A 23,567-nucleotide genomic window follows, 5' to 3' on the forward strand; every position below is an offset into this window, starting at 1 on the left:
TTTGAGGTTGCTGTGAGCTAGGCTGACGCCACGGCACTCACTCTAGCCTGGGCAACAAAGCAAGACTCTGTCTCAAAAAAAAAAAAAAAAAAAAAAAAAAAAAGAAAATGCTGCCAATAAAAAAAAATCTTCATGATCACACCCTAAAGTCTCCCACACCCCAGAAAACCTGCTGGCCATGCCATCTGAGGACCAGAGGTGAGGCCAGCATGAGGGGACAGGGAGAGCGAGAGATGGTTCTCCTTTCCTGCAGCCTTCACCCAGCAAACAGTGGGTTCGTGTCAGTTTGCGACAACGACGGGCTGCAGAGGGCAAGCGTGAGGGTCTGGAAGAGGAGGTAGGAGCAGGAGCGTCCGGGCAGCTTGCCGGGCCTGGGGCCTGACCCTTCTCACGCTGGTTGCACCAGGGCAGGCTTTGTGCTGCTGCTCTCACTTTTGCTCTTTGTGTCTGGTTAGGGACGTCACAGGGCACCTCTGCATGAGGCCTCTGGGAAGGCCTCACCCTGCTCTCTAGTCTGCAGAGGGTGGAGGGGAGCTCAGAGCCGGATCCATTCTGACCGGTCACTGCCGATGTCTATGCAGATCCGTTGGCCCCAAAGCGTACCAATTGTTAATATTTCAATACTACCCATGGTGTACAACAACCTCAGTACTAGAATCAGCCTTTGGCCAAATTGCAAATGTGCCAAAATATAAGGGGGCTCCCCATTCTGGACTCCTCTTGAGTTAAACGCCCTCCCCCAAGCCCAGCGCTTCCTTATCAATCCATTTTCACAAGTGTGTTCCAGCGAAGGTTTTCTGACTTGTTCCTACCCTGCTTCACTCCTTTTATTTGTATCTTAGAAGAGAAACTAGAGCATGGTCCACCACTCCAGTAATATTTACTGTCTGTGGCGGAATTTCAAGTAATCTCGGCTGATGCAGGGGTGAGCGTTTTACACCTCACTTCATTCCCTGCTCACACAGCCCCGAGAAGTAGAATCTATAATGAGGGGACGGAGCCAGCCTGTGGCAGGTAAGGAGCTTGCTCAGAGTCACATGGCACCAGCCAGCACCTGCTCACTCCCCCTGTGAGGAGGTTGTCCTCCTTCCCAGGGGTGTGGCACTCTGCTGCGAGCCTGGCCACAGTCCCCTCGGAGGGAGGTAAGACTGATACATGCGACACAGTGGGCATCTCAGAGCAGAAAGCCTGGGGGGGTCCCTGTCCACGTACCCCTGGGCACTAAATAATCCAGATTTACCACTCTTTTTACAATAAACCATGTTCTTGGTAAACCTACTCTAGCAGCAAACTTCCCTGACCTCCCACCTGAAAAGGTTCCTGTGATGAAACCATGCATGTTACAGCTTTTAGGGAATTATAGAAAAATAAAAAGGAGAAAGCAAGCCATGCATTGTCCAACCATCATTAACATTTTGGAGTTTTTTTACTCCTTTTTAAAAAATATGCAATTCTTTTCTCCTTGTTTTAAACTGCTATGGTCATACCATCTATATAACTCTGTAGCTTGCATTTCAAACTTATGATTACACAAAAATTTTCCACGTTATTGCAAACTCTCCAATAATGCCATTGAAATAGCTGTGTAACATTCTATTTAGCGGATGAGCCATGGTTTACTTAAGCATGACTTAACCTCCAACACAATTTCATAAGATTAGATTTTCAGGCATCAGAGGTTTTCTCTAAGTAAAGGGGTGATGTCTGCCAACATCTGTACCCTGTGTATCTAGGAATTAAAAGTGTTTCAGCTAATTGTGTAGTTTGAACTGAGCTTTTCTACTTAAGGATAAGTTTAAAATTGTACTGGGATAAAGTAAGAGTGATATTCTCAGCATCCCTGAGTCTCAAAAGGCATTTAGCTAAATCTCTGAGGACATCTTTACAGGGAATGAGAAAACCTGGGTCAGACAATTTTATTATTATTTTATGTAAATTAACAACTGGTTGGACAACTAAACCTGAAGAATGTCAGCGTCACCCTGAAGGGAGATGTTAAGTGACCATGAGGCCTTAATGCATATTTTAATCAGTGATACAGGTGAAGTCAAAGAAGATAGGCTTATAAATTATGAAGCTATATGGGACAAGATTATGTGATAGAACTAAGACCCAAAAAGATCTCATCAGGTTGCAATATTTGCCGGAAGCCAAGATGATGAAATCTACTAGGGGTAAAGAAAGTCCTGTACTTGGGCTAAAAAATTAGTCACACATGTGAAATAGAGAATACAGAGCTAACAGAAGGTAGCTGGCTACAAGCTCAGCCACCACTGAGACGTGGCCACCAGTAAAAACCATGGGTAGCACAGACAGTGCGCCATTTACAGAGTAGAGATGGGGTGCCCCGTCGACTCTGTGCTGGTTAATTACACAGGGGTACCCGTTCTGGAAGACACATTTTTAAGAAAGGGTCTGACAAGGAGGAGGAGGTCAGTGAGAGGGCAGTCAAGATAGCATGAGCTCTGGAAACGCAGTCATCTAAAGCCACCAAAGCAGCAGAGTTCAGCGGCCAAGAGCACGGTCTCTGAGCTGCTGCTGGGCTTTTGAATCCCACGCTGCCGTGGACTAGCTGGGTGACCTTGGGCAAGTTACCCTCTGTGCCTCAGCGTCTTCACCTATAAAATGGGAACAACAATAGCACCTATAACATTTGGTTGCTATGAGGATTAAGCAGGTTAATAACTGTCAAGCACTGAGAATGCTGTCTGAATATTACTGGGGAGAGATGAAAGGATTCTGCTGAGATTTAGAGGGACATGGTAGATGACTTCAAATACTTGAAAGGCACTCCAAGGAAGAGAATTCATGCTCTATCCTGAGGACCATGCTGGATTCAATAGAAAGGCAGAGGCTTGCTGGTTCATTAGTCAATAAGCATTTAATGAACGCGTATTATGGTCCAGATACGGTGCTCGGTGCCAGGTATGTAGAAATGAAGGAGATGCATGCTCCTCCCTACGGGCTCTCTGGGTCTCTCTGGGCAGAGGCATGTAAACAGACCACCATGCTAGGTTGGGGATGACTACTGTGGGCAGCCAGAGGAAGGTATGACGAACTCTTCCTAGGATTGCTGGGCAAAGCTTCAGAGCTAGGACATTTGAGCAAGGTCTGCAGGGATAAGTAGGAGTTTATGTGGGAACCGAAGGAACAGTGTGTGGGACCAGAGCTGTCACCAGTGTGGTATTTTCCAGGGAATGGGGACAAATCAGTGATGTTAACACAAGGGAATGAGGTGGCAGCAGATGAGGTGAGAAGGGCTGGTCTCTCCCAGCTCACGGATGTGTGACGCTGGAGTAGAAGGTAGCCACAAGAACAGGATAATCATAGCAATGCGATACCTCACCCCCTGAGCCTTCCATTTAGAGACAGGGACTTGCTATGTTGCCCAACCTCGAACTCCTGGGCTCAAGCAATCCTCCTGCCTCAGCCTCCTGAGTAGTTGGGACTACATGTCTGGCTAATATGATTCTTTTTTATTTTTTTTAGATATGGGGTCTATGTTGCCCAGGGGCTGGTCTTAAACTCCTGGCCTCAAATAATCCTCCTGCCTCAGCCTCCCAAAGTGTTGGGATTGCAGGTGTGAGCCACCGTGCCCAGCATGAGCCTTCTATAATATTTCTACTGTTGTCTTCTCAGCAGGCTATCATGGCAAAGGCTGAATAAGGAAACCACATTTCAGGGGGAAAGGAAAAAGGATTTGATTCAATTTTCTAATCATCCTCTTCAGTATAAACAAAAGAATACCTGCCTATGGAATAAGACGGGGTCCTGCTCCTGAGACATTTACATCTTGAGAGTCCTCAAGTGGAGAGACCAGAGCAGCCACCGGGGCCTGGGATCCTCCCCACCGAGACCCAAGGTGCTCCCTGAGAGTGAGTCAGTGCTCACGGCGAATCCCAGGTATACGAGCAAGGAGGGGCTCATTATTTAACACTTACCCGCCAGGCTCTCCCACTGAATTCCATCCGATAATTTCATTAAGCAGCCAGAGGAAAAAGACACCTTCCACACAGGGAAGGAACAATGAGATGAGTGAAGACCAAGTAGTCTTCAAAAACAACAGGGACAGGAAATGAAGAAGTGACATTCTTTAAATATTGAAAGAGGAAAAGAAAATTGTGCATTCAGATTTCTATAGCCAGAGAAAACAAACTTTAAAAACGAGAGTAAAATATACTCTCTCCAGATAAACAAAGAGTTTGTCACCAGCAGGCCCGCGCTCCGTGAAACGCCAGCTCCCGTCCGGCCTCCCCAGCGGCTGTGCAATTCCTGCTTCTTGATTCTTTCAGTGCTTGGTGCTTGCCTTAGGAGGCGACAGCGCTCGTGGTGAGTGGGCTGGGGTTCTGAGGAGGGAACTATTGATTCCTCTGAGCCATTTAATCAACGGGCTCAGCCTTCGTAGAGAACCAGACCCACGGGCACAGTGGAAAGGGTGGGCTCCGAGCTGGTCTGCACCGGTGCAGCTAGGCGGGTTGCCAGAGTGCTGATTCTGCTTGGTAAATAGCCACCACCAAGCCCCAAGCCCTGCCTCCTTTGCTCATCCCCTTGTTCTGGCAAGAAAGGGTCAGTTCTTGGCAAGCAGGTGCCTCCAGGACCCTGCCTCGGGGCTCTGGCTGGCTTGCTGTTTGATTGGTCACTGCCGGGCCATGCTAATGGTTAAAGCTTCATAATGTCACTCCAGGAGCTCGGTGGGGTTGCTTCCTGGGAGGGAGGCCTGGGTGTGGCACTCCTGTGAGAGTGGGAAGGGGAGGCCCCCCGGGAGGCCGGGAGTGGAGAGCCTGCTCTTCTGCGGTGGGGGAGGGAAGCCATGGACACCAACACAACCAACTTTCCAAGCCCGCCCGGGTGTTCAGGGACACTTGACTCTCTAGTACAGCCTCCGTTCTAATCCCCTAGGTCATATTTTTCCCCTTTAAAAAGGGATATTTCATAGTCTTTTAACTAAATCTTTTCCGCTCCACTGATTTGGAATAACATGCTTAGTGGCTTACGAGGAAAGTGACCTTTCCTGCTAGCTGAGCCCTCAGCAGAGTGTCCTTCCACAAGCCCACTTTCCCATGAAATCCCAGCCTCTGCGGACGGCAGATGGCCGAGAACCTCCCGGCACCAGCCCTGGAGACCTCAGTCCTGTCCGGGGTCCTGCGCTAGTCCTTCCCCACCCTCTGCACCCTCTGGGGTTTGCTATCTGCAACGTGGAGACCACCTGGAGTTGATGCACAGAGATACACTCTCTTGATCAACCACAGAAGTGTGAGCATTCCTCCAGCGAGGTTTAGCTTCGAAGGAATCTGTGCATTATGGGAGCTTTCTGTGTGTTTTCTCAGGCAGACAGAGGGAGGTCATCTCGGCCTAAGAAGCCATCAAAGGAAGGCAGAGTAGCCAGGAGATGGAGGAAGTGACATGATTACACCAGCAAAAACCCCCTCCAACCAGAGCTCCCAAGCAAAGCCTTTGTAAGCTGGCTGTGTGTGTTCACCACCACGTACCTCGGCCTCCTCTGGGGCCTCCAGCTGAACCACAAGCCTTGACAAACGACAGTAATTTGCTGAGCCCTCCATCAAGCACTCAATCTTACTGAACTGTGAGGAAACCAGTGTTTTTGCTTTTAAATATGATAACATCTAGTGAAGTAGTTTATATCAATGAAGAATATGTGTTTTCCAAAATTATTCTTCCTATCACCTGCCTAATTGTTAAAAATCAAAGCTAAACAGAAAAAACATGGTTTAGGGCCCTGGTTGGTGCAGCTTTCCACTAAACTTGTGCCTCGGTGGAGCAGGCAGTTTCCACGGTGATTGAGGCCCTACAGAGTCATCCTGCCTAAAACAGTCCTTACAATTCTCTGTCACGGTGCCTGAGACCCCCACCATTAACTGCCCCTTCTAGCTAAGGCACCTTCGTCACATACACCTATGTTCTTTGGGAGGACTTCCTCATCTGCCTTGTGCTGAAGTTTGAGAACTGCAGCTCCAAGCATTAGCAAACACATCAAGACCAATAAACATCTTTCTGTCCACAGACGAGCTACCCCTACTTCTTTAGATCAATTGTTCCTAGAAGTTCAGGAGCATGACAGTCACTTGCAGGCTTATGAAAACAGATTGCCAGGCCCACCCTCAGAGTTGCCGATTCAGTAGGTCAGAGCGGGGACCTGAGGACTTTGCAGCTCGAAAGAGTCCCCAGGTGAAGCTGCTGGCTGCTGTGCTGGGACCTCACATCGAGAACCACTGTGCTAGTTTTTAAGGCGTCCTAATGAGATATGGAGGCCAAGTGTGGAAGCATTCTTCCCAGGAGCGAAGGAGGAAGACAGAGAGCTATAAAGTTAAAAGGGGCGAAGGCTCAAAAGCAGGCCAGCCCAGCAGAACACTCAAACTTGCTCGAATGATCCACCAAAATCCAAGAACCTTTGCCCCAATTCTGTTGGGGCCCTTACTCTTCCTTTCTTTCCTGGCCATTTTCTGTCTCCTGCCTCCCCCAAAACGCAGGTCTGCAGGCTGGATCTTGGCAGCCCGGCAAGGACTCCGTGGCAGGAGGAGAGGTGGCCCTTCCTGGGGGAAGCATTCACACAGCTAACTAGGCTGCCAGCGTGCTCCTCAGGCCCTCTGCATGCTCTGAAGGGCGTTGCTGACATTTCCTAGACTTTGCACAGCACTGCTGAAATCTTAATGACATTTTTTTTTCCTCTTTGGAGATCATCTACTTCCAAATAGCATAAATTCCGAGGAAAATATGCTCTGATCCTTCAGCGGCCTCTTCTCAACACAAACAAGGAACTAATTAGCCTGCCAGGCAGGTGGGAAGAAAGGGGTTCATCACAGGGACACACGCTGGGAAGCCCTCTCAGGTAGAGCCTTATGACTCCCCGATTGGCCATAGTGTCAGGAGCTGAGTCCACATCTCAGAGGAGGGGAAACTGAGGTCTGGGTGTCTGCCTGGTACAGCCATGGCATGTCCGGGGGCAAAGTTCTGTTCGGGATTTAGCCCTTGGTGCATCTGAAAGCACTCTGACATCTACACTTTTTCATTTGGCTCTAACAAGAATCCTGTGAAATAAGCAGAACGAGAATGACCATCCCCATTCGGCAGATAAGAAAACTGAGAAGTGAGGCTCAGAAAAAGGTGGACGTGGAGTCAAAACTCATGCTCAGCCGCCCATCGGGTGGCTTTGATGAGCGGGGCTCTGCCCCTTTCACTTTTGTCCCCCATGAAGTGAAGGGGATGGACAAGAAGACTGTGAGGTTTTTTTTACAGATCTCTTATTCTAGGAATAAACCGAATAAGGAAAAGAACTTGCCCAAGTTCACGCGATTAGTGAAGTGAGTAATCGTAACGGAGACCGGTGTTTCCAGACTGCCTCTGTTGAAAGAAACCATCAGAGCATGCCCCACTGCCAGCTCCCCGAATGTGGGCTGCAGGGGCCTCTAACTGCCCTCTGGAACCCGCCAAGACTAAGACCCCTAGAGCTGGTGTGCAGAGGGACACCCTCCCCATGCGTCCTGCCTGTCACTTGGAGCCCCAATGCTGCCAGTTGCTCATTAGAGAAGAGAAGGCCATTTCCTTTGGCATCTCCTTCCCGAAACAACAATGGGCACCTACCCATGTCAGGCCCTGTGCCAGTGAGGACACGTGGACGCAGAGGAGACAGACTGTCCGCTCATGAGGGAGACGGGGAGAGTGAGAACCAGGCTGCTGCTTGCAGGGCAGGAGTCAGGATGCAGAAACCTTTAGGAGGGGTGAAGCTTGGAGCACTCTGCTTGTAGACACCATCCTCAAGCACACCGGAGAGAGCAGATGCACGTGGCAGATGCACATGTCTGACCCCAGCCCCTCCACCGTCTGGGAGAATTGTGTGCTCTGAGAGTCAACCCTTCTAACCACAGGGAATCAATGAGCCCAGCAGCTTCCTATCTACCATGTGCTGGGAGATGACGCTTCCATTTGTTCGACACCATCAATGAGTCAGCTGAAGGCCACGTCTCAGGCACAGTGGTGCCGCATCTCGGACTCTGCGAGGACACCAAGATAAACGAGAGATGGCCTCAAGAAGCCAGGGACTCTCAGCCCAGGAAAGCACAACTTCGTAGGCACAGATGCCCCTAGGGCACAGCAGAGAATGATCAGTGTTGAAGACACAGGTTATGGGATGGGGAGGAGTGCCATGAGAACGCAGAGGAAGGAAAGATGAATTCCACCCCAGAATCCAGAAAGACCTGCCCCCCAGGACGTGGGAAGGCCCCAGTGCCAGAGCCCCACCCTGCCACAGCCCCCCGGGGAAGCTCGAGAAAGCCAGTTCTCTCTGTTGTAAAACGGACTGTTTGCCCTACGCGCCTCATGGCATTATGAGGATTAAATGAGAACTGATTTAAATGCACATTGGATAAATAAAAGCACCAAATATAAAGGTTTTTCGTCATCACTGGGGGAAGAAAGGGCAGAAAGATAAAAGCAGAAAGCGTGTGAGGGAGGAAGCCGGGTTGGGGTGGGTGGTGCCTGGCGCCTGCCAAATACTGGGGGGCGCAGGGTGATGTGAGCACCTAGTGGGCTCGTAACTGCCTCCGATGGTTTCTCTAACCTCCCACAGCTCATTTTATTGCAGAGAGCCAGAATATCTAAATTCCTCCGCATGGGGAAAACGAAAGGCCCAACCAGGCAAGTGGCTTCCCAGCCCTGAGTGACTGGGTAACCACCCCCAGCCCAGCCCTCATGATTGGCTCCGGGGTCCCATGGCTGGGTCCGGCTCCCAGCACCCGGCCTGGGCTTGGTGTGTGCTCATCAAGCACCCATGGGATGAATGGGTGTCGTCCTTACCGCTTTCCCCGGAATTTTACATCCATGGTGCATTTTGATTCTTAACCACAAGCCAGACAAGGCTGTCAAAGATGGGAAACCAAGGCTCCCAGGGGGTGAATGACCATCCACATCCAAGCTAGCACTGTCAGAAGGAAGCCCAGACCCCCGACACCACCCCTGAATAATTATTACCGCAGTCAATCTTTGCTATCACAAACCATCCTCCCTGACTTTACCGAGGGCCTACTATGTGCTGGTCTAAGTTCTTTGCCGGTAACCCTTCACTGACTCAGACCTTTTCATCATATAATATTATCATTCCCAAATGTACAGGCTTCTTCCGCTGCAGAAGGTGGTTTCTGTGGATCCCAGATTAAGTGGGCTGTGGATTTCCTGAGTCTCTTTACCACATTAAGGACGGATTTGGGTGAAAACCTTTGGTTCAGTTGTTTGGAGTCACTGCTCCTTAGAAAAGAGAGAAAGACGACACAGCTCAGGGTATTAGGGAAGGCAGAAGGGTGCCATTTTTCCATTTGTTTGATTTTACCATGGACATTCCTGCCTACGGAGTCGGCTGTCAGTTTTGACAGATGGCCTGGCTGCAGGAGGGACAGAGGGCAAGTTCATGGTTAAGGTGAATAAATAAACGTGTGGCACCAAGGAGCCAGAGCCAGCTAGGCTGATTTGGGGTCTGACACCTGGGCCGGAGCCCCAGGTGCAGCCAGTGAGGGTGGGACAGAGCGCCCTGCCTCTTGTTCCCCTCGACACCCGCCCCCTGCAGCTGTGCCAGGCAGAGCAGTACGTTTCTGTGCAGGGTGGTGCGGGAGAGGGGGACAAGCTCAGGGACAAACCCAACCACGCTCAAGGCCAGGGCCACCCCCACCCCATGACCCACCCCAGGCCCTTGGCTGATAATAGCTCACCGTGTACCCATTTCCTAGGAGACCTTTATATTCTCACAAATAATCTTATAGTCCAAAGGTTTTGCCATGAGGCTGGAAACCACACCCACTCTGTTGAGGGCTGCCTGGGGACAGGCTTATGCTGAGGGGCTCAGAGGCACCCCTAAAGTGGCAGGAACCTGGGTCAGGGGAGGAACAGAATGTCAGAGGACTCCCAGCTTCTGAAGAGAGGAGTGGAGCAGGCGAGAGGGGATCTGGGCCCTTGAGAACAGGCCAGTGTGACTTTTGTCTCCGCCAGAGTGGCCCGGTCAGCTCTGACACTTGCAGTTGGTGGAACATTTAGCACCCACCATGTGGGGGGGGGGGTCCTGATGGCATCATCCTGACACCCATGGCTTTCATACCACACTGAGGGGCGAGGGCATCAGGGGACCCAAGAGGGCTGAGTCACTAGCTGGAGGATTAGTTTACCCAATTAACCTTCTGTGCCCACTGTCCACTGAGAGAAAGACACAGACAGTGGGTCAGCGTGGATGGGAGGCGGCGGCGCAAGGAGCCAGAGCATGAAGCTGTTGGCAGGAAGCTGGGACGAGAGGATGCTAGAGGCAACTCTCCAACCACACAGTTTAAAGCCATAGAATCTAGAGCCAGAAGAAACTCTAGAGATCACCCAACCTTCACTTGTACATCCCAGAGTTATTGGTCATGGCTATGTGGCAAAGCCAAGGTCAAGAACCTGATCTCTCCCCCACACACAACCCCCAACAACAACTTCTCCGGCCAGTGATATTTCTAGCACCCTCCAGCCTCCCCCCAATATTGATCCCAGTCCCCTGATAACCACGGAGCTAGGAATGCCCTCTGGAACACTGAGCATTCCTGGGCATTCCATGGACCGCCGGCACCCATCGTCCGGCCAAACATACCTTATGCGAGTAATGCTGATCAACGATCCTTGCCAGCCCAAAATCCCCGATCTTGAGCACGAGGTCCTCCGTGCTGATGAAGATGTTGGCGGGCTTCAGGTCCCTGTGCAGCACGTTGGCGGAGTGGATGTATTTGAGCCCGCGGAGCAGCTGGTACATGAAGAGCTTGGCGTGCTCCTCGGTGAGCGTGCCCTGCTCCAGCAGGCGTGCCAGGTCGGTCTCCATGTACTCCTGGACGATGTAAGCCACACTGAACTTGAACAGCTCGCCCTGCAGGTCGGTGCCCTTGGGCCCCAGCACCTCGTACACCTTGACGATGTTGTCGTGGTCCAGGCGACGGATGATCTTGATCTCCCGGAGCGCGTGCTTCATGCTGCGGGCGTCACTTAGAGCGATCTTCTTCACGGCCACCTTGCGGCAAGCCTGGCTGTCCACAGCCGACAGCACCAGCCCGTTGACACCAAAGCCCAGGGGCTGGAAGTCCACGAAGCGCCCACCGAGGTCATAACCGTAGACACTGGCAATGCAGTCGCCCTTCTCGGCCATTGTTGGCTCAGTGGTCTGGGGCTGCCCGTGTGACGAAGGGGCAGTCAGGAAAGGCCAGGTCCCAGCTAGTGGCCTCCCCGGCACACCTCATTCTGTCAAGTCCCACAGCGGAGGGATGCTTTTTCTCTGGGTGCGGTCACTGCCACCAGCTCCCTGGAGACAGGAATGGCATATGTCCACGCTCACTGTGCTGCCTAAAGTGGAGGCTCAGGCTGCTTTCTTAACCTGCATCGGGAGGGATGTTGCCCAATGTCTGTGCTTCCTGAACCCTGCTTGAAGCTTAGAATGGCTCATACTTCTTTAAAATCTTGCATCTTGGAAAGAAAAACCAGCATCATTATCTATGGGAACTGCAAAGTTTTCTGCCATAATGGCCCTCAAAGTAAAAGATGCAGAAACTCTCCCCTTTAAATACTTTGTTACAAAAGGTTCTTTCTGGCTGAAATGCAAGAGCTGTTTGCCAAGCTGCTGTGTTCTTTAAGATGGTCCAAAGCCCAGTTGTATCACAGCCTCTGTGTTCCTGTCAATGGATTCTGGAGGCTTCTGGAGGCTTCTTTCTACCTCTGCAGCTCCTTTCTACCTGCTCGCCTTAGATTCTGAAACCCGAGCCAGTGTGGTAAGCAAGCATTGCTGAAAACAGCTGGCAAAACCCAAGCACCTTTCATGCACTTGACACCGAGTTACACCTGAGGTCCCAGGTCCCGGAGGAGCTCAGCTGCCAGGCCAGGATCCTCTGGAGGCTTCACGTGTGGGCAGCATCCTCTTTCACTCACTCACCCACGACTCCGCCACCGAGACTGCATTCCGCTGCACCCGGAGAGGACGAAGGAACGTGGCATCTTGCAGACCAAAAGTCTCCTTCCCTGTCAAAGAAATAACGCTGGGTAAATTTCCACGTTCCAGCTTCCAACACCTTCCCACTTGCGTCTTTTGTGAACCAGCCCAAGTGTTATTTGATCTGTCCAGCCAGCTGAAACACTGCTTGCTCAGGGGATTCCAGGCTTGCGCTGCCCAGCTACCCCTCCTGCTGCGTGCAGCGCGCCTCTGGAAGAGAGAGAAGACGGATTGATTTGATAAGACCATCAGATGGTGCGCCTTTTATGTCAGTGCCTGCTCCCCCAAGGTGAACACATGCAAATTACAGGGGGGGGCGGGGGGAGAGAATTATTCCTTCTGACCTTTGCAAAATTAATTTGTTATGCTCTCCAAACACTCTCGTCAGCCCTAGTTAGGAAGGGAGAGAGCAGAAAGTAGCTAGTTGCAGATAGAAAACAAAAGGATTGATACTCTTGTTTTTGCACTTGGGCCCATTTTCTTCCTTCTTTTGCAAATGTCTTTGAATATTTTAGGAGAGAATTTGCCAGGGACTGAGATTTATATCTCTTGCTTTTCGTGTAGGTGGCAGAAGGACACATACCAAATTACAAGGAAATTTTATTGCCACCCATAAAAAAGGGACTCTCTCTGCCCAGGAATCAGGGTGCAGACTTCCCAGCACCACACCAGGATTGGCATGGTGAACTGCATTCTTTTTGATGAGGAGGACCTAGCTCTTCAAAACTATGGGTGGAATCCAAGTTTCACCGTCCCTCTCAGTGGCTGTTGACTCAAATTACCGGTATAGGACCTAGGTGGGGAGGAAAAAAACCCTGCTAAACTAGCAATGTAAATTCAGGCCTCTGAAGGAAAGGCATTATCATAGCTTCTTGGTAAAGTCCACGGGCACACACAGAGAGAACACTGTATCCAGCACAAAGGAGCCCATCTCTCCGGGGCTGCTGCTTACTTCTCATCCTAACACAGGGCCTCCTGCTAAGACACTTCACTGTCTAAACTCTGCACAGTTCTGCAAATGATAAAGGAAGCAAAAACAGTAGTCAACTCAATGCTCTGAAATTAACAGGGCAAACTAGGGGACACAGATGATCTGAAATAGTAAACAATCTGATCCCCTTAAAGACTTCTAAGGAAAAAACTTTGCTAAGGGTCTAGAACATAGTAATCATCGCTCAACAGATGTTACCGGTTGTTGCTGTTTTTTTAGTTTTGTTTTTTATTTCAAAATTTTTACGGGGATGCAAACGTTTAGGTTACATATATTGCCTTTGCACCACCTGAGCCGCAGCTGCAAGCATGCCCATCCCAGACTGTGTGCACTGCGCCCATCAGGTGTGAATTTACCCATCCCCCTTCTCTCCCCGCCCATCTGCCCGACACCTGATGAATGTTGCTTCCATATGCGCACGTAAGTGTTGATCGATTAGTACCAATCTGACGGTGAGTACATGTGGTGCTTGTTTTTCCATTCTTGTGATACTTCGCTTAGTAGAATGGGCTCCAGCTCCATCCAGGATAATACAAGAGGTGCTGGATCACCATTGTTTTTTGTGGCTGAATAGTGCTCTATGGTATACATATACCACATTTTATTAATCCATTCATGTACTGATGTTTTTTAAACATTCCCTTACATTTGAATAAGATGTACTTACTATCCTGATAATTTGTCAGATCTTCAGCAATTCTACTCTGCATGTTTTTATTGGGTTCAGCGGCAAAACACTCACAGACTTACAGAATTTCAGAGTGTGAAGCAATCTTAGCGAGCAAGGCCCGTGGTCCTTAACTGAGGACGGTGCTTGACTACGACTCACTCCTGGCTGAGCATCCCCATTCATGAATAACTGGCATCCCACCCCTCTGCCCCCAAATGCCAAGAGCATTTCCACGGAGGAAGACTGATTCTGGTTCAAGTTCTCACTTTGCAAGTGAGGACACTGACTCTTCGAGAGCATTAGCTTAGTGCTTCCAGCAGAAACAGGTCAATACACACTTGATGAATGGATAAACAAACACCATTCCCTGTGAGGATGCCTCGCCACTTAGAGACAGTTCTGGCACTACCCACTGGGCCACTGTCTAGGGCCTGTGCTAGCAAAGTCCACCTGGATTCCTAACTTGGGCATCAAAGAGTCACTACAGTTCCTCATTCTGTCCCCCGCACCCCCAACTCGTGCTGCCCAAGCTGAGTAATGGGCAACTCAACTGAGCTTTTACTTTCTACCCATATGCCTGGTCTGGCTCCCAGGGCACAGCAAAGAGAGGCAATTGTATATTTTGCTTTATGAAGAGAGATGCTTAAGCCCTCTTCCCTTTCCAGCTCCCACTGGGTTGTCAGCGGAGACAGGAACGGGCGCCTGAGCAGAGAGGGGTGACGTCACAAGCAAGCTGAAAGCAGGATTTGTCCGAGATCAGCTGCAATGCAGATGATCTTGAATAATTAAGAAGTGCTTTATTTTTAAAGCTCTTTCCTGTTCCTCTCACGTGTGGGAGGGACTGTCTCCCCACGTGTATGTCTTTCTCAGTGGTCTCCCCAACATGCTGTCAGCGTTGGCGGGCAAGTGCCACGTCAACGTGGGAAGGCTGGGTTCCAGCCACCCCACCTTCCTCCCGGCCTCCACACAGACTCTCCATTCCCGCCTCGCTGCCCTCCTTGTGCCTTCCCAGTTCCTGAAACGCTCTCCCGAGTCCTCCACGCTTGTTGACGTCCTGCCTGGCATTCAGAATCCAAATTCTTGCTTTCTCTCCGAAGCGTCCATCCCAGTTCTCAGTGACATTTCTCCTTTTTCTAAGCTCCTGCGGCCGTCGTGTATACGGTGTTTGATGCTCACCATATACTAGAGTGGGCTGCTAGTTAACCTGTTATGTCCATCTCCCAACTAGACTGTAAGCTTCCCCAGTCCAGGCAGCAACATGGTGCACAGAAAATAACTGGATTGGAAAGACCCGAGTGCCATTTATTCTGTCTACAAAATTGCAATGTCCACACTACCTAGATGGTCAACTGTCCCTTGCTGTGCGTGGTGCCCCAGTGCAGCCTGTTCAACAGGGCTCTTCTCACAATAAGCCCCAACCACTCAGACAAACCAATCTTTCTGAAGTTCAACGCCTAGTATCATCTGATTAGATGCTGCCTGTCTTGCAATTTCAACGATCTAACCAGGCAGCCCTTGTTTGACTCTGGTCCCATCTGAGTTTACTATTAGTTATCTCTTCTCAAATCTCTTCATTTTCTGTTTCTTTCTCCAATTCCTCTATTAATATAATTTCTATTGTAAAACCTCTGCCTTTTTGTATAGGTGAACTCATTTGCAAAGCACTGACCATCTGAGAAGTCTCAGGTTAGTTGTCCATTTCTTGCATGATATACTGAGAGGCAGGAGCCCATCAACCTTGGAGAGGGACAGACTGGCATCTGGATGTGCCCACCTGGGCAGTGGAGTGGGGACGGCAGCTCTTGGCATGATGCAGCTTCTCTGGGCAAAGCCTGACCATTCTTAATTCAGAGGTGTTGGCTCAGAGCTGCTCTGAATCGCAGGTGTGATTGCAAACCCAGGGAGTTGGCATTCACTGTGTGAAAGGGAAAGGTCACCGGTTCGGTCATGCTCAAATGACACCCAGCAAGAGGAATGCATGTAACTCGTGCAAGGGCAGCCCAGGCCCCCACGGTTCTGTGGCCAGCACTGTAATGAGACACAGGAATAGACATTCTGTCCTCAGGACTCGGAACAGTGGAGCTTTAGCTCTCAGTCCGTGTCTCACTGATTCCCAGCAATAGTTTATGTGAAGTCAATTAATTATTCTCTCATTCATCTAGACTTTTAACATGTGGAGGCAAACCAGAGACGAGACCGCGTGTGCCAAATGTCCCTTTCTGAGACTCCTGGGGCTCTGGTTTACAAATCAGCTTTGGAAAGTCTAAATTTAGACTCACCTCCCGCCTGCTCAGATCCTCTCAAACCTCAGCAGGAACTATCGTCCCCAGCAAGGTGTTGACATTTCACAGATGCTTTCTTCCCCTCCTGAACACCCCCAAATATGCAGGAAATCCTTCTCCTGCGGCGGATGCTTACAGTTGAACAGGCTACGCACCGTACAATTCTAGGTGGCATCGTTCATATTACAGTCCGGTCTGACTGACTCCAAGGCTTGTGATTCTAATTTGTCACTGTAGTCTATGTGAATGAAGTCCTCTAGACTAGAGATCAGCAAACTTTTTCTATAACGGGCCAGAGAATAAATACTTTGATGTTTGTAGGACATATAGCTTGTGTTGCCACTGCTCAACACAACTAAGCAATTTTGCCTTTATAGCACAAAAGCAGCCACAGACAATATCTGAACAAATGGGCATGGCTGCATTTCAATAAAACTTTATTTATAAAAACAGGTGGTGGGCCGGATTAGGCCTATGGGCTATAGTTTGTGACCCCTGCCCTAGACTTAATGGGAACATCCTCCAGCTCCTTCACAAGATGGCACTGAAATGTGTTGGAAGCCAGGTCCCTTTGTGGCTGGCTCCTCCGGCACTGCACTGTCACTGTCCTCTTGGACTCAGTCTTCCTGTTGCCCCACATGGTAGCACTCTCCTAGGAGGGCTTAACCTCCTTAACCTTAGTTAAGCTCAACTGACAATTTTATGTCCTCAGGGCCCAGCTCTCTGCTTTCCAAAAGTTACCTAATCTAAAGGTCCCTTCTAGCTCTGTGGTATGGTCCATGTGCCTGACTCCTAAACCCCACCTGCATTCGAACAGAGGCTTTCTGGAGAGATGGCAAAGATGACATGATGATGGGACAACTACACGTATTGAGGGTCTACCAGGGAGACTTTACCTGATCATTTCAGCTGGGTCTCACGACAACCTATGAGGTTGATGTCATTCTCCCACGAGGCTCCCAGAGGGAAGTGATTTGCCCAGAGTCACTCTCTGGGATGTGAATCTGGGATGTTAACTCAGGTTGGTCTGACTCCAAAGCTTACTCTCATATCACTGTAACACGTTATCTTAGCGCAAATGAGTGACTCTTGCCATGAACCATCTAGGCCCAATGTGAAGGAAAACTCTGGGGCAGGCACGCCCTGTGGTACTTGTCAAATTAAAGCAGGAGGCAGCCGCCTTTTCAGTCTGAGTTCAACCTCAGCCAGCATGGAGGCCATAGTTTGTAAGCCCATTCTATGGAAAGAGAAACTGAGAAATAGAATGTTGAAATGAGATTGAGAGTTGAGGGGGGTGGGTAGAGGTCCCGAGTAGCATCGCCTGTAGCTGACGCTGTGGCCACCTACCTAGGAAACATTCCTGCTTCCTCCTCAGGAACAGAAACCAGGCCTGGTTCAGCCATCAGACTGCTGAGCCCAACTCCCCACAAGGTCCCATGCTCTTTTTTTTTTTTTTTTTTTTTTTTTTTGAGACAGAGTCTTATTTGTTGCACAGGCTAGAGTGAGTGCCGTGGCATCAGCCTAGCTCACAGCAACCTCAAACTCCTGGGCTCAAGCAATCCTCCTGCCTCAGCCTCCCGAGTAGCTGGGACTACAGGCATGCGCCACCACGCCCGGCTAATTATATATATATATATTAGTTGGCCAATTAATTTCTTTCTATTTATAGTAGAGACGGGGTCTTGCTCTTGCTCAGGCTGGTTTCGAACTCCTGACCTCGAGCAATCCGCCCGCCTCGGCCTCCCAGAGTGCTAGGATTACAGGCTTGAGCCACCGCGCCCGGCCTGTCCCGTGCTCTTTAGACTCACATTTGGTCTAAACCAGGTCTCCGACTTCAGCACTATGGACATCTTGAGCCAGATAACTCCTAGCTGTGGGACTTCCCTGTGCCCTGCAGGGTATTTAGCCGTGTCCCTGGCCTCTATCCCCAGATGCCAGGAGCACCCCCAAGTTGTGACAATCAAAAGTGTCTCCCAACACTGACAACTGCCACTTGTGGGCAAGGCACAGAATCACCTCCAGTTGAGAACCACGGGTCTAAATCAGTTTTCCACAGGGACGGTATTGGCGTTTGAGCAGAATAGCCAGGCGCCTGTGACTCACGGTCTCTAGTGAGATTTCAGAGAAGCTGTTGACCAGGCTGCAGTCATCCCCAGGGGAAGATCTGCTTCCGAGCACACTCACGTGACCGCTCGATGAGTCTTGCCTTGGGATCAACAGTTCTTTGTCTCGTGGACTGTACTGTGTGCTTTTGCTGAAAGTTGAGCCACTCTGGTCCCAACCCGCTAAATGCCAATCGCACTCCCTGGTCCCTGTGACACACATTTCCCAAAGTCCTAGAAGGTGATGGCATCTTCTGGACGTATCCCTACTGAGGAAAATGAGTCTAAAGCAGTTGTATTAATAACCCAGTTCTCCTTTAGCAGTGATTGGCTTAGGAGTGGTCACATGATCCAGTTCTTGACAATAGCCTTAAGGGAAAGTCTACTGGGAGACGACGGGGCAAAACTTTCCTCCCCAAACGAGGAGAAACCCCACTTCCGGTCTGTGGAAGTAGCTGCAGGGGAAGCGGTGCTGGTGCAGCAGTAGCCATCTTGAGGCCACGTGGGGAAAAGCCTGGGGACAAAGGCCAGCACGCTGGGGTTGGAAGAAGAGCATGGGACCAAGTAGCTGAGCTACACCTGCAACTACCTACCCCCAGCCTTCTTGCCAAGAGAGAACATCAAGCCCTATTGATGTGTAAGACATTTTTACTTTGGTCTTTTTATTTTTTTCATGTGAGGCTGAGATTATCTAATGGATAGTTACTTGTCAGGCACATAGTTGGTCTAAATAGGAAATGAAGAGACATACAACACATGGCTCCTGAATCTCAAAAAGCTTATATTGTTTTGGGAGAGAGGAACCACAACAACACTGACCAAAACAATGCAAGAACATTTGGGGCTAACGGCATGATTCCTGCTGCAAGTGTGGCAGGAATTAGGACTAGTCAGGTCAGGCAGAGAGCCTCTTGGAGGTGGCTTCTGAGATGGCCCCAATGGTCCTGCCTCCTGGTTTTCAGCCCTGTGTAATCCTGTCCCCTGAAGTGTGTGCTGGACTTATTGACTCACTTCTAAGTAAGAGAGTACTGCAGAAGTAATAGCATGTCACCTCTGAGATTAGGTTATAAAAAAAGACTGTGGCTTCCAGCTTGGGTGATCACGCTCTCTTTCGGGGGACCCAGCTGCTGTGTCACGTGGCAGCCCTGTGGGGAGACCCACGGGAGTTCCTGGAAGTGGATCCTCTGAGGCCGGCCAGCCACTGTGCCAGTGAGTCTGGAGGCAGATCTTCCCCAGCTGAGCCTTCAAACGACCATGACCCTGCCCAACAGTTTGAGTGAAGTCTCGCGAGAGACCTTGAGTCAGAATCCCAACTAAGCTGTGCCCAGGTTCCCCACCTCCAGAAAGTGTGTGATAACAAGTATTTTCAGCTGCTCAACTTTGGGGTGTTTGTCATATAGAAACAGATAATTAATGGAGAGGAAGGACTTGAAGACCTACATTTCTGAACATTTCCAAGATGGAGAAGAGTCTATGAAAAGTCCTCCCTGGGTTGGGGGTCCTGGGTCTCACCTGGCTTGGACCTCATCAGCCAGATAGAATCTCGGGGAAAAGAGGAACTTTACCTCTCACTTTTTTAACTGATGTAACCCAGAGTCCAGTACAGTGTCTGGCATATGGTGGAGACTCGATAAATAAATATCAGTTGACACAGGAAGGGCTACATGTTTGCAGTGAGATTTTGGTTATGACAAAGTACAAACCAAATGGAAAGATAAATTTAAAAAGCATCCCCGGAGGCCCAGAAAAGAAAGCTTTCAAAATCCCTCCAGGGTGAGTCAAGGCTAAAGGTGGGGGTTCAAGAGAGGAGGCTACATATGCCCCCCAAAAAGCACAATGACCAGATGGCCTTTTCCTCACCAAGGCAAGAGCCGCCTCCTAATCTCCGATCTTGACCACCGAGACTCAGCTGGAATTTGGGGGAACGACCCGCCCTGGTCTTCCAGCCTGTGATATTAATTAAGTGCTGCTCCCTCCACCCGGGACGTGGGCAGGCTGGAGGAGCTCACGGGCAGTAATCCGTGCGTGCCCAGGAATTCCTTTTGCTTTGCAGAAACCCCGCACATGGGCAGATGATGCTCCTAATGCTGCCGCCCAGTACCACCCCCAGCCAAGGTCCTGGGGTGACCCTCCACACATCAGCCAGCAGAAATGGAATGACCCAAACCAAAAGCAGGGCTTGGTCTCAAATATTCAAGCAGAGGAGCCACTGACAGGCTCTGCTGCCCAGGTGAGCCCCCAGGTGAGCCTTGTCCTCTGGGATGTGCGGGTCTGCAGAGTGACTACAAACACCTTAGTGTCCCTGTGATGCCACCCCCCTGGGTTGTGTTTCCCTTATACAGTCCTCCCGAGCACATGCTTGTTGGGGACACCCCTGAGAAAGAAACAGGGGTGGGGGGTGACAAGAGGAAAGCAACTGAGGGCAGGAAGGAAAACGTGTGCAGAAGGAACATCAGACTCTAGGGTAGGGGGTTCCCTTGTCCCCAAAGGATAAACTCCTGAGCTTTCGGGTTCTGCTCTCTTTTTCCTTTTGAAAATTATATAACCAGCCAAGAACAAAGCTTTCCCAGGCCTCCCAAGAATACCAAAATAGCACAGAGAGAAACTCCGGCTGCCTCCTCGGAGCTCCAGCCCCACAGCAGGAAAGCTGGGGGAGGGGACAGTCTGGGTCCCTGCGTGTGAGGTTTGGATGCTGGTGGCCTCGGCACAGTGGCCCCTGCCCAGGCTGCAGGTTGAGAGTCCGGCTTTCGATCCACAAGTGTGCAAGGGGGTGTACGCACACGGGCGTGTAAATCCTTCTGATTTTAAATGACTCCTACAACATCTGACCTTTGTAGATTCAAGGGGGAATGTCTCAATTCTTTTTTCAAGGAAGGAGATCTGAGATAGAAGATGGTAGCCTCTTTCACAATCTAAATCAGTACAATTATGACTTCAGTGGCTAAATAAGGCAAGGACCCATTTGGGGCTTGCTTGCTTTGGGCTGTGTTCCGAAGGGAAGGCATCCCAGCCAGGGGCTGAGCTTCTCAGAGGCAGAACCTGCATCTTTAATTCTCCCAAGCTCACCTGAGCACTTATGGATCGGTGCCCGCGGCCCGCTGTGCCTTCCCTGAATCTGGAGATTCTCTCTGTGAACACACATTCAATAAGCTGTCGTGGGAATACAAAAGTCCCTGGCCCTGCATGAGCTCAGTGTTCAGAACTGAGCGTTTCTGCCAAATTTTGGGGCCCATAAATAGGACCACTTACCCTACCAGCAGGGTTAGCCCATGGCAGGGGTGCTCAAAGTTCCTGGTTTGTGGCTATAGAAGTCAGCAACATCTTGCTTTTAGACCAGAAATGCAAACGTGTCATACCTACTGCTAGGACCCCATTTTGTGCTTATGACAGACGTTGATAATCCGTCATCACTCCCTCCTGATGACCCAGGAATGTCAGAGTCCTTCTCAAACAGCATTCCCGAGAGCCTCGGCCAGGCACCTGCAGCCGGCACTCGGGCAACGCTCGTCTGCATCGGTGGCCTTGCGTCTGTCCTCATGCTCCCATCGCTCATGGGACCGAGCCCCGCCGTGGCTCCCAGGCGCACAGTCCAACTCGGCTGGCATTTATCCGGAGCCTCCTAGGTGCTGGGCACAGTCACACGCCTTCGACAATGTTTGACCTGAAGCGTCACAGTAACACTGTGGGGTAGGTGTAACTATTCCCATTAAATTAATCAACACAGCAGGGAGCTGGGGCACAGCGGGTGTTCTGCACGTGCCTGTCTGCCTCCTCTTCCTTCCATTTTGCAGAGTCAAAATGACATCCTCAAGGTCACACACTACAAAGTGATGGTGCCTGTGTCCTAATACAATGCACTCTGTCATCTCCCAGGGGGTGTTCCTGTTATGGGGAACCCCCATCCCTCATACTTGGGTGGTTGCTTTTGCTTTTCTGATTTTCCCAGTTCCTTGGAGAAGAAGGATTTCTCTTGCTTAAGTCACCTTGGGAACCTACATCTTTTCTCAAGGTTTCTAGCCTCTGATCTTATATCTTCCTGAACTTTACTCACCAGCCTACAGGATGCCTTTCAGTCCATTGAAAATGTCATGTTTCCCTTGCCTTTGGGCCTTCACTTGTGCCATCACTTCTGTCAGGGGGAAGGGGGAAAATTTCCCCCTCCTTTTCACCTGGCTCTTTTTTTTTTTTCCATTTAAAAAAATTTCAACATATCATGGGGGTACAAATGTTAAGGTTACGTATATTGCCCATGCCCCCCACACACACCTGGCTAATTCTTACTCACCCTTTAGGTCTCAGCATAAATACCTCTTCCTCCAGGAAGCCTTCCCTGATGTCTCCTTTCCCTCCCCCCAGACTAGCTTGTCTATTCAGGCTGTGTCCCATTCCCAGCCCTCATGTCACTTTTCTCCCTTTCTGTCTCAGCTTTGTGTGTGTTCGGTGTCTGACTGGAAGCTGAGTAGGGCAGGAACTCCACCGTGTGCCCTGTTCGATTCCCAGCCTGATTCCTAACCTGCTCAATAATAAACAATCTGACAACAAATGCCGTCTGCAGAGCTCCACACTCCAGACCGTCGTTTACAAGTTCAACTTTGTAATGCTCACTTTTCTTCCCCATCAGGACACCAACTAGACACGAGAGTTTCACAAGTCTTATCTGATTTCAATCCTGGATTCAGTCCTTTTAAATCTCAGAGTTCTTGACTTCCTTCCACCGCGCGGGAGCCCTGCCGTTGGCTAGTCACGCCCGCGCATTACCCCGCGCGCGGCCACCCCCTGCAATTCCCATGGAGACTAATCATTTACAGGGTTGTGCTCAGGGGCAAAAATAAATCATTCCTAGAGCAAAAAAAAAAAAAAAAAAAATTCCCTTTCTCGGCGATTGCATCTTCCTGTTCGCCAGTGACATTTTGACAGCTCAAGCCAACAATCCCAGGGCCACGTGGGGCTGTCATAGTGGAGGAAAGCCAGGGAGCCTGGAGACCTGGGTTCTAGTTCTGCGGCCTGCGGGCTCTTCAGTAAGGAGTCCCCACCATGCTGCCCGCCTACTCCTGGGAGAACAAGGCCGGCAGTAGGAACAGGCCTCCGACAGTAAGCTCTGGCTCACGCGACAGTCATGACTGCAATCCAACTGCATTAAAATTAACAGCTTCCATAGTGACATCGAGTAGACTCGAGGGGGTTGGAGACGTCACCCTTCCTCATGTCTCGGGCACGTCCTGACACTCCTGCCGTAGTGAATGGGAGAGGTATTAGCCCGCCAGCCACTGCACGTGTGTTTGGAGTCTCTTAATTGCAGGGGTAGGGGGTGGAAACTGGGGAGAACTTCAGGCGAAGTGGTCCCTCTCTCTCTCCTGGCACACACTGAGACAGCCAGCCTGCGAGGGCATCGAGGAGGGACTCTGAAGGACCCTCCAGCCGGCTGACCTCGTCCATCATGGCAATGCGCTTACTCGGTTCTAACTCCCTGGAGGCCACTGACACGTGCCCAACACCCCCTCTTCTCCCCCCCATCAGTGCC

General features: G+C 50.4%; 1 protein-coding gene across 1 annotated transcript in view; it reads right to left on the bottom strand.

The window, feature by feature from the left end:
• Window positions 1-23,567, bottom strand: part of MAPK4 (mitogen-activated protein kinase 4) — a 149,170-nt gene that overhangs the window by 43,121 nt on the left and 82,482 nt on the right. The window contains exon 2 of the mRNA XM_012769840.3: window positions 10,622-12,030. Coding sequence (XP_012625294.1) covers window positions 10,622-11,167 — 546 coding nt within the window. The 5' untranslated portion in view covers window positions 11,168-12,030. The remainder of the gene's footprint in view (window positions 1-10,621; window positions 12,031-23,567) is intronic.

Source organism: Microcebus murinus, chromosome 17, assembly GCF_040939455.1.
Source record: "Microcebus murinus isolate Inina chromosome 17, M.murinus_Inina_mat1.0, whole genome shotgun sequence".
Classification (NCBI taxonomy): domain Eukaryota; kingdom Metazoa; phylum Chordata; class Mammalia; order Primates; family Cheirogaleidae; genus Microcebus; species Microcebus murinus.